Here is a 15,745-nt window from a genome sequence, read left to right as displayed (position 1 = left end):
TACACAGTGTTAGGCCCTGCATTCAAAAGGAAAACGGAGCTCCAATTCCCTATGAATGAGTAATATGACAATATGTATGACAAAATGGTCACAAAGTACACAAGAAAATGTTGCCTTGGGTTACTTTCACATTAGCGTTAGCAGGGTCCGGCAGGCTGTTCTGTTGGGGGAACAGCCTACTGGATCCGTGCTAACACTAGCCCACCGTGCCGCCGGAAGTTCGTTCCGAACTCATTCACTATAATTGGGGGTGGGACGGAAGTCTGGACGCAGCACGGCAAACAAGCCAAGAGGCGGCCAGACAAAAACCGCAGCATGCTGTATTTTTTTCCTGCTGCCTCTCGGCATGTTTGCCATGCTGTGGCCAGACCTCCGGCCCACCCCCATTATAGTTAATCAAGTTGGAACAGACTTCTGGTGGTGGGTTAGCGCTCCCCCGCCAACACAGCCTGCCAGACCCCGCAAGTGTGAAAGTAGCCTTACTGTCCCTCACAAAAATAATTTTGTTTCCACAAATACTCATTCTACTAAGGCTGGTTTCACACTAGAGCTAAAATGATCCAGCAGGCTGTTCCAGTGGAGGCACGGCCTGCTGGAGTTCATCGCATACCCGGAGCAACGCTAGGACCCACTGACTATAATCCAGCCTGGGCATAAGTGCCAAGATCAGGTCGGACAAATACAATTTTTGGTCTGTCCGAATCCCGGAAACAGGCCGGTTCCCGGTCCAATTCTAGTCAATGGGCTCCAGAGGAGAAAAGGTGGTATCTGGAAATGTCGGATCCGATAAACTCCGGTAGGCTGTTCCTCTACCGGATCATTTTAACGCTAGTGTTAGCTTAATCCTTAAAACATGAAGCATCAATTTAATTTTGATTTTTTACTGTTCACCAGGATTACATTTTTCAATTTTAATGCACCATTGTACTCTTGACAAGTTTCCAAATGGGTTGGCCTTTCTGATACCATTTTTATGTGAATCATGTGTGGAAAATCTGTAGACATGCTGCAGATTTTCAGTTGTGGTAAAACCGCAGTGGAACTGCCCAATGTGGCTGTACCCTAAAAGTGGCCATATACATTAGTCTACAGTTAAGCAAAATGGACAATTTCAACCAAAATGAACATTCGTCAGTTGAAATTTAACAACAAATGATCAATTAAGCCGACTATTCAAAAAGCATTATCATTTCAAAAGAAGTTGGACATGTTAAATAGTTTTGTTCGACGCAAGATATTTTGTTCAAAGAAAGATAGTTTGTGAATGAAAGATCATTCTTTGAAAGAATGTTCCCAGAAAGATCTATCTTCCATCGCCCAGTTTCATGGAACATGTGTGGGTAGTTTGAAAAACTGTATGACAATGTCTGCAATCAGATCAGATGTTAGTTTGTCCAACCATCAACCAACTTCCTAATGTGTATGGCCACCTCTAGTGAGGCTCCTGTAGAAGACATCAGTTACAAAGCAAATCAGCCCTATACTAACAATTGTTAATGCAGTGCTGGATCCACTCAGACCCCGCAGCCTCCTCCTGCCACCACCGTGGTCTCATGATCACGCATGTGACCACTGGTTCAGACAGATGGCGAGGCAGCGTTGCCGCTTCTATTCTAAACATAGTGCTCATTCGGGAAAATTTATAATTACAATACACCGCACGTTTGAGATTTTTTCAACGGCACTTGGGAAAAAAAATTTGCGCAAGTGCCGTTACTTCACTGGCCTTGCCATTTTCCCAAACAGGGGGTGTGGCGAGAGCGGGGCGTGGGCTGGCATAGATTTCAGGCGCAAAGACTGCCAGATGCTATGCAGCATCTGCCAGCACGCCTGGTTGTTTTAGCCCGGCTATGATAAATCTGCCCCACAGAGTTAAAAATCAAATCTGTATCTTCTCTGCAGATGTTGGTGGAGTTCTCCCGACTCTCCCATGACACTTTGTTCGAGTGTGCATGTGTTCTCGATAAGGCCAAGGGACGCCCAGGAGAACAAGAGAAGGCTCCTCCCAGTTGAGCTAAAAATCTGAAGATACCAGAGCTTATACCAAGAGAACGGAGCTGCGCCCAGGTATAACAGTAAGTGCAGGGAGATCCCTGGGTGCCGCTCTCCATGTCAGCATACTTGGTTTAGATTTTTTATTGTAATGAGAGGTCCTCTTTAAGAGGTATGCTTTACAGTAGCCATAATGGGCTATAAGCACAATAGACTGGAGGGGAATCATTGCTTCCATGGGAGTTTTTTTAGGCACATTCTGTGACCTGTGGTCATTGTTTACGAAAGAAGTAGCTACGTATTGACAATCACATATTGTGAAGGGTGGATCCTGTCTTATTTACAAAGATGCGATATCCGTCATTGTAATTCTGCTTGTGAGGATAATAAGATGAATGCTGCAGAATGATTGGAACATATCAGAATGTGACACCTATTAGGTTTAGTGGCAAGTGCAAAAACTGCAGGATTTTAGGATTTTCTTTAAATATAGACAGTGACATGGAGTAAGAGATGGCACACCTCCATACACAGTTGGCTAACTTTACTCTTAGGCCTCACGCACACGACAGTTTTTTTTTCACGGTCCGCAAAAACGGGGTCCGTGGGTCTTCCTTGATTTTTGGAGGATCCACGGACATGAAAAAAAAGTCGTTTTGGCGTCCGCCTGGCCGTGCGGAGCCAAACGGATCCGTCCTGAATTACAATGCAAGTCAATGGGGACGGATCCGTTTGACGTTGACACAATATGGTGCAATTGCAAACGGATCCGTCCCCATTGACTTTCAATGTAAAGTCAGGAGTCCCTTTACTTTCACACTTGTGTTCATATTCCGTTCAGAGCGGATCCGTCTGCATTATATTGTTAAAACATTTCTAAGTGTGAAAATAGCCTCAGACGGATCCGTCCAGACTTTACATTGAAAGTCAATGGGGGACGGATCCGTTTGAAAATTGAGCCACAGTGCGTCATCTTCAAACGGATCCGTCCCCATTGACTTACATTATAAGTCTGGACGGATCCGCTTGCCTCCCCACAGCCAGGCGGACACCCGAACATAACTTGAAGCGTCCCCATCACCATGGGAACGCCTCTACGTTAGAATATACTGTCGGATATGAGCTACATCGTGAAACTCATTTCCGACAGTATATTCTAACACAGAGGCGTTCCCATGGTGATGGGGACGCTTCAGGTTAGAATATACTGAAAAACTGTGTACATGACTGCCCCCTGCTGCCTGGCAACACCCGATCTCTTACAGGGGGCCGTGATCAGCACAATTAACTCCTCAGGTGCCGCACCTGAAGGGGTTAATTGTACTATCATATCCCCCTGTAAGAGATCAGGGCTGCCAGGCAGCAGGGGGCAAACCCCCCCCCCCCCCTCCCCAGTTTGAATATCGTTGGTGGCACAGTGTGCGCCCCACATCGCCCCCCCCTCCCTCCCTCTATTGTAATAAATCGTTGGTGGCACAGTGTGCGCCCACCATCGCCCCCCCCCCCCCCTCTATAGCAGTAACATTGGTGGCAGTGTGCGGCCTCCCATTCCCCCCCCCCCCGCCCCATCATTGGTGGCAGCGGAGTTCCGATCGGAGTCCCAGTTTAATTGCTGGGGCTCCGATCGGTAACCATGGCAACCAGGAAGCTACTGCATCCCTGGTTGCCATGGTTACTTAGCAATAGTATAATTGTAGAAGATTCATACTTGCCTGCTTGCTGCTGCGATGTCTGTGACCGGCCGGGAGCTCCACCTACTGGTCTGTGCGGCGCATTGCTAAAGAACTGTCCCTTACCAGTAGGAGGAGCTCCCGGCCGGTCACAGACATCGCAGCAGCAAGCAGGTAAGTATGAATCTTCTACTGTTGTACTATTGCTAAGTAACCATGGCAACCAGGGCTGCAGTAGCTTCCTGGTTGCCATGGTTACCGATCGGAGCCCCAGCGATTAAACTGGGACTCCGATCGGAACTCCGCTGCCACCAATGATGGGGGGGGGGGGGGATGGGAGGCCGCACACTGCCACCAATGGTTGTTACTACTATAGAGACAGGGGGGCCGATGGTGGGCGCACACTGTGCCACCAACGATTTTTAACTATAGAGGGAGGAAGGGGGGGGCGATGGTGGGCGCACACTGTGCCGCCACCAACGATTTATTACAATAGAGGGAGGGAGGGGGGGGGGGGGGCGATGGTGGGCGCACACTGTGCCACCAACGATATTCAAACTGGGGAGGGGGGGGAGGGTATGCCCCCTGCTGCCTGGCAGCCCTGATCTCTTACAGGGGAATATGATAGTACAATTAACCCCTTTAGGTGCCGCACCTGAAGGGGTTAATTGTGCTATCATATCCCCCTGTAAGAGATCGGGTGGTGCTAGGCAGCAGGGGGCAGTCTTGTACAAAGTTTGCAGTGTATTCTAACTAGAAGCGTCCCCATCACCATGGGAACGCTTCTGTGTTAGAATATACTGTCGGAAATGAGTTTTCACGAAGTGAAAACTTAGATCAGAAAAAGATTTTATGCAGACGGATCTTCGGATCCGTCTGTATGAAAGCAACCTACGGCCACGGATCACGGACGCCAATCTTGTGTGCATCCGTGTTGAATGGGTCCGTGAACCGTTGTCCGTCAAAAAAATAGGACAGGTCATATTTTTTTGACGGACAGGATACACGGATCACGGCCTCGGCTGCAAAACGGTGCATTTTCAGATTTTTCCACTGACCCATTTAAAGTCAATGGGTCCGCCAAAAAAAAACGGAAAACGGCACAACGGCCACGGATGCACACAACGGTCGTGTGCATGAGGCATTATGTGTATGCACCATTAGGCCTTGTTCACACAGCCAGTATTGTATTTTTGACCTGAACTTGGTTTTGGCTCAGGCCTAGTTCACACGATCGTTTTGTTTTGCGAGTGTACGGGCCGTTTTTTTGTGTTCCATATACGGAACCATTCATTTTAATGGTTCCACATTAAAAACGGAATGTGTTCCGTAAGAATTCCGTTTCCGTTCCATTGAAAGATAGAACATGTCCTATTATTGCCCGCAAATCACGTTCCGTGGCTCCATTCAAGTCAATGGGTCCGCAAAAAAAAAAAAAAAAAAAAAACCCTGTACACATACGGAAATGCATCCGTATGCATTCCGTTTTTGCGGAACCATCTATTGAAAAGGTTATGTCCAGCCCAATTTTTTCTACTGAAAAACAGAACAGAAACACAACGGATCCATGAAAAACGGACTGCAAAATACTATAAAAGCCATACGTTCGTGTGAACTAGGCCTCATAATCACTGCCCAAACAATGATGTGTGAACTAGGCCTTAGACAGTAATCTAATGTGTCTGGAGGGCTTAACTTGCACATAAACAAGATAACAAATAGACATTCTTAACTTTATTTAGATAAAGACAGTTTACATTGTTTTACGACTGATAATGCCACTGATCAACATCACCGTACACCACTGAAACAATTGTTCACCCCTTAGATTTTTTTTTTTTCTGTTACTAAATTACAGATTAAACGTGTACATATGTGTGACTAGCACTTTCATTATCTCACCATGTCCTCTAAAGGGTCTACAAAGATTGAGAGAGCAAGTGATGAATAGTGTCTGGGTAAACAGTCCAGAAGGATGGAGCAGGACATCTCCTCCCTTCATGTTAAATTAGGTTTATCCGATGTAAACATGCTGGAAGTAAAAGGTCTGATTACAATCCCATTACCATTTAAAGCAATCTCAATGGTAAATCAGTGGGTTCAGACCACTCCATCCCATCCACCCATCAACCATCTAAACATGAATAGTAACATGATGATGGCTGATAGAACAATATTCTTAAAGGGTTGTCTCATCTGAGACATTGGTGGCATATCGCTAGCTTATGCCAACGATGTCAGATAGGTGCACACCTTTTTCTAGAATGGAGCCCCCAAAGCGAAAGAGAGCACACCGTGCATGAGTATGTTTTCTCCATTCACTCATTTAAATAGCTGAAGTGGGCAGACTGATATTTCGGGTACTCCCATAGAAATGAACGAAGAGCGCACCACGCACACATGGACCCTCTCCTTTAATCTCTATGGGAGTCTCGGACATAGCCAAGCTCACGCTCCGCCATTTCCAGAGCTTCCGTAAAGGGAGGGTGCCTGCACTTGTGCTGTGCTCCCTTGTTCACTTTGGGGGGCCCCGTTCTAGAGATAGGTGGGGGTCCGAGTGGTGGGACACCCCTACAACTTAATAGCTGGTGACTCATAACTCGTTCTGCCAACAGCTGTCTCTTCTGACTCGCTAATACACACACGCTCGGTTTGGCCAACCTATATCTGCGACAGACTCCATACATGACAGAAATAGAGCCTAAACAATCACTGCATGTGACTTGTGATGCTGTAAAAGGCAAACTGCAATTCATTACCCTGTTCATCAATTCAGGAGTGTTTACATAGAATCTGAAGTGCAAGCAGAATAGTGGTTATAGTGGTTGTAATGGAAATGTTCATGATTAACCTAAATGTTCTTCTAGGTGCTAACTTAAGATCATATCAGTTTCAGCCATTTTTATTAGATAAATTAACCAGCATTTCTATTAGGAATGTTATTATTCACCTTGAAGATTGTGTTCTCCTCTTCATGTTGAGGACTGTGACGTGTTGCATGCTTCCATGGGATTTGAAACCTCTTGGCCTCTCTGTCTAACCACGTAAGACCAGGATACATTCCGCTGTCCACCTGGGCCACCAGCCATGGTTTTAAACGAACTCGACGAGGGTGCATGGCCATTTTCTGTAATAAAGAAAGTGATAATAAGACGTTTGGTGTTCAGAAAGCCTTTTGTTTACCATCTGCGGAGTCAGAATTCCTCCTGAACACACAGGAACAAATCAAGGTCAACTAAGAATAGATTATTAGGAGATAATGCACATGTCTCCTTCATGATTAAGTCTGCTTTAGCTAATGTGGCTCCATAACTTACTGCTGCCTTTCATCTCTGTCACTGAACAAATATTTAGCTGGGTCATGAATTCCAGAACATCCATTAGATGACTTTGCCCTCTCACCCATCCAACAGGTCTAAACACCAAGCTATCGAATACCAGACACACATTTATCTGTGTCACCTCAGGGAGTCACAAACTGGTCACCATCATAGACTGTAAAGTCGGCTACACACATTAGATCAGCGTTGACCAAACCTGACAATTTCAGTAGACCTGGCCAACCATATAATATTCATGGCAGTGTCCTGACTTTCTCCACCACCAGGGGAAAGAAATCTAAGGTTACTGGAATTCAACATGCCCAATGTTCTCAGGGGTGGTACTGCATCTTTTTTTTTTTTAAATGTGCAAAATAGTAGAAAAAGACATGTATGCGTAAGTATCCATTTTGAAGCAAAGCCATATTGAGTGTGAACCACCAATACACAAAATAAGCCAGTCACCAGCGCCCTCCCTATCAAACTGGTTGCATAGACCCATGGCTCCGGTTCACTCGATTAACACTTTTTAATTTTGTTGATCTGAGACTCCATTCCCAAGTTATGACACTTTCCTAATATGCAAATTAGTCCGCTGGTGCAAGGAGGGCGCCACTGTTGCTCTTGGTTCACACAAGCGTCACTCACTTCGGCGGCTAGCCCCTCCCTAGCTGCTATACAGTGGCAAAGCAGTTAGGGAGGGTCTGGCCACAAAAAGGTGTGGAGCTTAGGTGCAATAAGAGCAATAGTGACACCCTCATTGCACCAAAGGCCTAATTTGCATATTAAGAAAAAGTATAACTCAGGAACAGAGCCTCAGATCAACAAAATTAGGTGAACCACAGCTATGTGTCTATGGAAACAGATGGCTAGTGAGGTTGCTTGTGACAAATTCCCTTTAAAGGGGTTCCCTTTAAATGGCACTAATGGGCAGGTTTTAGCGCTGCCTCCGTCTAGCAGTGTAAAACAAAAAAAGCCCCTTGCCCTGCGCAATCCAGAGTAGGGCAAGGGAGAGAATTATATGCTCCGATGCTCACCTCAGAGGGGCTGCCTGGATGAAAATGGGGATATGTCTGGGTTCATAACAAATAGGTAGCCCAATAGCAGCAGCACAGTAACTATTAACAGAAGCATGCGACTCATGAATAGAGGTATAAAGTGCAGGTTTCTGAATGCAAAGTTCTGTAGAAAACAGATGAAAGGTTGAGAAGTACATTCCCAATGTCCTTTGATGTTCTCAGCTAGTGGATGGAAGGCAAGCAGCAATTAACTGGATTTACAGCACTTCAGTAGTACTAAACCTCCAACAAATAACAGGAAAAAATGTATATATCGTAACCAAAAAAACGTAGGTTACACACGTTAGTTTTTAGAACAATGGTAGTCTATGGGTTATTGACACGGCCATTTTTTTGAAGGCCTGTTGAGAACAAACATCAAAAATAGGACATGTCCTATTTTGTCCGTTATCACCGACTGACAGCCCCCATACAATTGAAGGGAACCGTTTTTAAAGTCCTTTTCTCAGAAAGGTGTCAGTTTTGCTGTGTTTAAGGGAGTTTTTTCACTGTTGTGTAAATGAAGCCTTAAAGGCCAATGGTATGTGGTGTTCTGACGCAGGGAACAGAGGTTAGGAAGCTCCTTACTTAAAGAGGACCTTTCACCAGAATAAAACATCTAAACTAACTATACAGACGTGTAGAGCGGCGCCCAGGGATCTCCCTGCACTTACTATTATGCCTGGGCGCCGCTCCGTTCTCCCGATATAGGCTCCGGTATCTTCATAGTTAGGCTCCACCCAGGGGAACCTGCCGGCGTCTCCTTCTCCCAGGCTGTAGCGCTGGCCAATCGCATCGCTCAGCTCATAGCCTGAGAGGAAAAAAAAATTAAACTCTCAGCCTATGAGCTGAGCGCTGCGATTGGCCAGCGCTACAGCCTGGGAGAAGGAGACGCCGGCAGGCTCCTCCCAGTTGAGCCGAAAATTTGAAAAAACCGAAGCCTATACCGGGAGAACGGAGCGCCGCCCAGGGATAATAGTAAGGGCAGGGAGATCCCTGGGTGCCGCTCTCCATGTCTGTATAGTTAGTTTAGATGTTTTATTGTAGTGAAAGGTCCTCTTTAAGGCTACTTTCACACTGGCGTTTTGTGCGGATCCATTTGTATTATCTGTAAGGCTACTTTCACACTGGCGTTTTGCATTCCGTTTGAGGGATCTCGCAAACTGTTCAAAACGGATCAGTTCAGCCCCAATACATTCTGAATGGACAAGGATCCATTCAGAATGCATTAATTTAGCTGCGTTTGGTCTCCGTTGCACTTTTGAGGCGGACACTAAAACGCTGCTTGCAGCGTTTTGGTGTCGCCTGGTGATGCAGAGCCAAACGGATCCGTCCTGACTTACAATGTAAGTGAATGCGGACGGATCCGTTTTCACTGACACAATATGGTGCAATTGAAAACTGATCCGTCCCCCATTGACTTTCAATGTAAGTCAGGACGGATCCGTTTTGACTTAAGACTTTTTTTTTTTTTTTTGACAGAATACAAATGTTTGGATTATAGGTGTGAATCCGTCTGTGCAGATACCAGACGGATCCGCATCTAAACACAGGTGTGAAAGTAGCCTAACATTGCCAAGACGGATCCGTCTTGAACACTATTGAAAGTCAATGGAGGACAGATCCGTGTTCTATTGTACCAGATTGTCAGGAAAAACGGATCCGTGCCCATTGACTTACATTGTGTTTGACTGTTTCGTCAGATGGACATCGAAACGCTCTATTCCAAAGCGGAATGGAGGCGAAACTGAGGCAAACTGATGCATTTTGAGCAGATCCTTTTCCATTCAGAATGCATTAGGGCAAAACTGATCCGTTTTGGACCGCTTGTGAGATCCCTGAACAGATCTCACAAACGATAAGCCAAAACGCCAGTGTGAAAGTAGCCCAAGCCTGAATGGAGAAGTAGGACTATGCCGCTATTCCACATATGCTTCAAATACGAAATGCCTTTTCTGTTCAGGATATGATCTTTTGTGCATTTGGTCAGTGAAAATACAGGCAATTTGTATAACCAGGGTAGCAATGTGTTGTGAAAAAGACATCATAGTCTTCGCCAAACTTCAAGGCTATGTTTTTTTTATGCCATTTCCACCAAAATGTAACATGTCCATAACTGTGGTATTTTAACCACGGTACAAAGCACATTATGTGGACATGAGGGTGGAATTTTTATAGCACGAATATACTTTACAACACAGAACAGACTTATCCATTAACAAACAGGGCTGGTCTCTGGAAAACCTGACAATACAAATGCAGATTTATTCTTGGGCCTAAGGGAGCAAGATCCGACCTTTCAGCCTCAAGCGTCTCATCAGGTCACTGCCGGCTCCCCATTCTGTAGTCACACCCTAAGGCTAAAAGGCGGGCAGCAACCTCTGCTAGACAATCCTACGTGGCAGTAGCTTGCATTTTCAGGACTTTTTTTTTCTACCACAATTATATTTTATTTAAAATCTGCAGATTTATTAAAATGATGTCACTTTTCAATATGCCCCATTCCTGCTCTTTTAAAAATGTGTACAAATGTCAGGTCTGCACAGGAACACGGCAGGGGATTAACGCAATGCTAAAAGAAAATGTAAAAAAATACTGTAAACCCGGAAAATCCCTTTAAATTGGCGCCCTCCTTGATATCCCAACAGCTGGACTGCGCAGAAGTCAGTGGAAGTTTCCATGTGTTTCTACGGTGGGAAAAGTAACGCCACATAAGATGATTTGTGGCATCACGTGGCATCTCCAACTTAATTTTTTACACTATTCCCAATAAAAACTGGTTAGCCTGCGATTTATCCACCACAGCGCCCATAGTCATAATGGCTACCTATAGGGCTGCAGCTATCGATTATTTCAGTGATCAAGTATTCTACAGATTAATCAAGTACTGTAAGCAGCAGCTAAGTAAAGGAATGTTTTCTATAAAAACTCATCAGCTCCCCTGCCATCAGTTCCCCCTCCAATGCAATTAGTTCCTCCAGCAGTGCCATCATTTCCCCTCCAATGCCACCAGCTTCCCCATGTCATCAGTTGCTTCCCCTCCCAGTGCCATCAGCTCCTCCCCCAATGACACAAGCTGCCCCCAGTGTCATTTGCCATCACTTCCCCTACTCCCCCTCGTAGCCAACATTGCCCAGCCACAATGTTCATTTGCCTGATCATTGTCCCGTATTAACATGCCGCTGATCGCTGTGCTGCTGAAAATAATGAAAATGTATGTGCCAATAGGTACATATAGTGCCAATGATTGTAACAGATTGACGAATATGGTAAATCATCAATAATCGCTTGTGTCAGCAATAAAAGTCTGCTGTGTAAAAAGACGCTTAAAGGGTCATTTATGACCCACACATACATGCCAGAAACTGGCATGAAAAAGTCACACAGCCCCATGTTGTGACTTTTTGAACACGTGTGCCTAACTTTAGGTGCCCACGCGATTTTTACCCCTCCTTCTCCACTGCGGAGTGGCAGAGGCAGTACCATCTTCCCCAGGAATTTTACTAATAGTCTCCTGGTGTAAATGACAATTGAAATCTACTCCGCTAGGGTCTGGAGTAGATTTCAATCTAGGCGCATGGGCTGCTAGAGGACGTGTCTAATTTATGATGAGGCCTATTCCTCGTTATAAATAAAGAGCATCCTCCAGACCCCCAGTGTCCCCGACTTACTTTAAATCCCACTTAGGCCTCATGCACACGGCCGTTGTTGTGTCCCGTGTCCGTTGTTCCGTGATTTTCTGCTGACCCATTGACTTTCAATGGGTCCGTGGAAAACTCGGCTAATGCACCATTTGTCATCCGCGTCCGAGATCAGTGTTTCCAGTCCGTGAAAAAAATATAACCTGTCCTATTTTTTTTCACGGACAACGGTTCGCGGACCCGTTCAAGTCAAGGAGTCCGTGAAAAAACACGGAGGCACACAAGATTGTCATCCGCGTTTTTTTCCTATCATTTGCATGGCAAACTTGACCGATTTTTTTTTACTTTCCTTCATGTCTGGTAATCCTCCAAAAATAAAGGAAGACACACGGAAACAAATCACGGAACAATGGAACCACTTTTTGCGGACCGCATGTCAATTCAAGTGAACAGAGCTTAGCCGCGCCCACTCTAGTTGATACAAATCGTGACGTCAGTGGGCGGGCGGCCCGGCGGTAAACAGTGAGAAGGCCGTGCGCCGCTGGAGTGCCGCTGCCTTCTCAAACAGCTGATCGGCGGGGGTCCCGGGTGTCGGACCCCGGCCGATTAGAAGCTGATGATCTATCCAGAGGATAGATCATCAGTTAAATGAAAGTGCAGAACCCCTTTAACTAAACATTTCCACAGTACATGCCATAGTTGGACAACACACTGAGCAATGATAGGGGACTAATGATCATAACTAGTTTTAAAGAGATTTCCAAATGTACTTGTGACTAACGTGATGTCAACTCTACTAAAGCGTCACGCTTCATGTCTGTTCAGAAATGTAAGCTTTCAAGATATCCACTGATATTTTAGTGAATAGGAAAATAAAGAAAACATCCAAAATATCAAGTATATCCAGTCAATGGGATTTCTCTTCAGCATCATCATTTATGGTTCCCTTTGATTGATCAGCACTTCACCCCCTGGATCACCCATGGCTAATCTTTATGGTCCCCCATTGTTTACATATGTAAATCAGAAAATCTTCAAATCAATTAAGGTTCTACTATATGATGTGTTTTTTTTATATCACACATCATCAAGTTAAAGTAACATCCAATTTTTTATCCACCCCCATACCATACAAGCAAAGGTCATCATACCTATACTATGAAAATGTTGGTACCATACAGCACACAAGAAATTGTTTGTAACAGAAATCATCTTGTAATTTAATGATTTGACTGAAGCATCTCTAAGGGGCAAATGCACATCTGCCCAGACGTCTAAATAGATAACAATGAGAATCCCAGAAGAACATGTTCAAATTGCTCATAGACTCAAAATATCACAGGGGTTTAGTAATCAAATTCTTATAAGGCCTATAAACGCCTATGTAGCTGACCTATGCATGGATCCAATCCAGCCATAGTCTTAGGCTAGGTCTACACGACGACATTTGTTGCGCGACAAATAGGGCGCAACATTTGGTTGCACTAATGTCGCGCGACAATTTTTAGAATGGCAGTCTATGATGTCGCACTGCAACATGTGACATGCTGCGACTGTCGCAGAAAAATAAATTTCAAATGGATTTTCTGCGACTGTCGCGTCGCAGTTGCAGCATGTCGCAGTGCGACACCATAGACTGCCATTCTAAAAATTGTCGCGCGACATTAGTGCACGACAAATGTCGTCGTGTAGACCTAGTCTTAAAGTGGCCTACAAATTAGTCTAAAGTTGATCAAAATGGACCAAAACCAAAATGAGTGTTCGTCTTTTGAAATTTAACAATGAACAACCGTTTGACAACATATGACAGACCATTATCTTTTGAAAAGAAGTTGGCCAGGTTTAATATTCTCACCCGATGGTTGGACGAAAGATCTTTCGTTCAAACAAAGATTGTTTCCAGAAAGATCTTCCATTCAGAAACTTTCTTTCTTCCATCGCCTAATTTCATTGAACGTGTATGGGCAGTTTAAACAACTGTATCAGTCAATATGGATGTAAACCGAACGCTTACCAGATATTTGTGGCCATTACGCTGGGTTCAGACCTGAGCGTTCTGAAACGAGCGCTCTGTATGCGCGATTGTACGGGCGTTTACAATTGCGCATACAGAGACTGGCGTTCACACATTGTCGCGCGTTCCCGAATTTCTATGTGCGGGAACGCGCGACAAACGCCCAAAAAAAAGCTCAAGCACTTGTTTGAGCGTCGGGCGTTTTACAGCGCGATCGTACGCGCTGTAAAACGCCCAGGTGAGAACCATTCCCATAGGGAATCATTGGTTCTTGCCTGTTGTGCGTTTTACAGCGCGTAGGAACGCGCTGTAAAACGCTCAGGTGTGAACCCAGCGTTAGGGATGAGGGAACTTGTGTTTCAAGTTCGGCATACAAGGTTCAGGTTATCTAAGAATTCCATTATGGATTCCACTACCACGAACCATAAGTTATGGTCCGTGGTTGCAGAATCCATAACGGAATTCTTAGATAACCAGAACCTTGCACGACAAACTTAAAAACACAAGTTCGCTCAACACTAGTGGCCATGTCTTCAGATGTTTGTGACCATGTCTGTGAAACGACCGTTCACTAGATGTTTGTTCAACCAACCAACTTGTGTGTATCAACTAATGCCCACAATGCCAACACAATATTCAGTACAAAGGTTCAGAGTTCACAACCCCAAAAAGCTTACAGGAGGAGAGGCTCAGCAGCTCTGAAACAGGGCTCCTCAAACTTTGAACCTTCAGAAAGCCGTGGCTTATGGGCACCAGTAAATGCCACAAGATTCAACAGCGGCATGGTGCCAAATGCATATATTTCAACCCAACAAAAAAAAGTTATCTTAGGAAGTATTTCCACCCAAACAACCATGGCCAAAGTGAAAAGCAAAGCGTATGACTAGCCAGTGAAAACACAAGGGTGTGAGGTGAGCACAACTCAATATACTAAACTTGATAATCACAGGGCTCTATGAACAAAAAACTAAAATGAAAATAAAATTGAAAAGTAACCTCAGCATCAAAACACTACATATTATAATACACAATACAAAAAAAGTGCATGGACATAATGAAAGTTAAATGTGAAAAAACATAACAGCCATCACGTGACCCGATCTATATGTACAGACTCAATAACCCCCAGGATGGTTGCCCCGAAACTGCAATAGGGCAGCCGATCAGGAACCCGGGAGCGCTCCCAGCAAACCGGGAAATGCAGCCGCGTCTCACCTCACCTGGCTCCAGCACACTGAATGGATGACAATGGGGAAACGAGCGGAGAGCCCCCGGATCTGACCCCTTATGCCTCCGACCCTCCTCCTGAGGTTCCTGTGCTAATGACTGCGCTGCTCTTCCTGCCTGGCTCAGGTATGGGTGACGTCACATGGCTCAGGGCTACAGGACACACCTAGCGAGCGTGGAGGCCTGCGCTGCCAGCATGAGTCAGGGCACTATGGGCTTGGGCAGAGGCGTCGCTACAGGGGGCAATTCCCATGTCTGCGCTGACACAGCCAGGGATCTCAGCTAACCGGCCCGGGACCCATGAGGGCTGGCCCGGGCCAACGATCGCTCTGATTGGCTAGTCTGACAGGTTCTGATCTGCTGGAATCAGAACCTTCAAAAATGTATATAGAATATCCTCCCCCTCCCTCTGCAGCCCTCAATGTGCCCCCTCCTCATTATATGGATGGCCGGGCGAGTGCGAGATCACGCTCAATAAAAATACCACATGACCGTAAAAGTGAACACCGTAAAAGAATTAAATAAAAGCGGTGCAAAAAACATTTTTTGTCACCTTACATCACAAAAAGTGTCATACCAAGCGATCAAAAAGGCGTATGACCCCCAAAATAGTACCAAATCGCCATCTCATCCCGCAAAAAATGAGACCCTACCTAAGACAATTGGTAAAAAAATAAATAAAAGCTATCACTAAAATATGATTTTTTTTTGCTTCAAAACTGCTATTATTGTGCTAAAGTGAAATAAATAAATAAAAAAGTAAACATATTAGGTATCGCCGCGTCCGTAAGAACCTGCCCCCTCACATGACTTAGGGCTCTTT

General features: G+C 45.2%; 1 protein-coding gene across 2 annotated transcripts in view; it reads right to left on the bottom strand.

Moving 5' to 3' along the window:
• IRF6 (interferon regulatory factor 6) overlaps nucleotides 1-15,040 on the bottom strand; it is a 29,498-nt gene extending 14,458 nt beyond the window's left edge. The window contains exons 1-2 of one of the 2 annotated variants that reach the window (XM_044286205.1): nucleotides 14,916-15,040; nucleotides 6,613-6,789 (exon numbers count right to left, since the gene is read on the bottom strand). In XM_044286205.1, coding sequence (XP_044142140.1) covers nucleotides 6,613-6,786 — 174 coding nt within the window. In that variant the 5' untranslated portion in view covers nucleotides 6,787-6,789; nucleotides 14,916-15,040. Of the gene's footprint in view, nucleotides 1-6,612; nucleotides 6,790-14,910 lie in introns of both variants that reach the window. The other variant, XM_044286206.1, reaches the window with a different exon arrangement.
• Nucleotides 15,041-15,745: the final 705 nt, after the last annotated feature.

This window comes from Bufo gargarizans, chromosome 3 (assembly GCF_014858855.1).
Source record: "Bufo gargarizans isolate SCDJY-AF-19 chromosome 3, ASM1485885v1, whole genome shotgun sequence".
Lineage (NCBI taxonomy): Eukaryota > Metazoa > Chordata > Amphibia > Anura > Bufonidae > Bufo > Bufo gargarizans.
The sequence above is the reverse complement of the archived record's forward strand: the minus strand, read 5'-3'. Positions and strand labels throughout refer to the sequence as shown.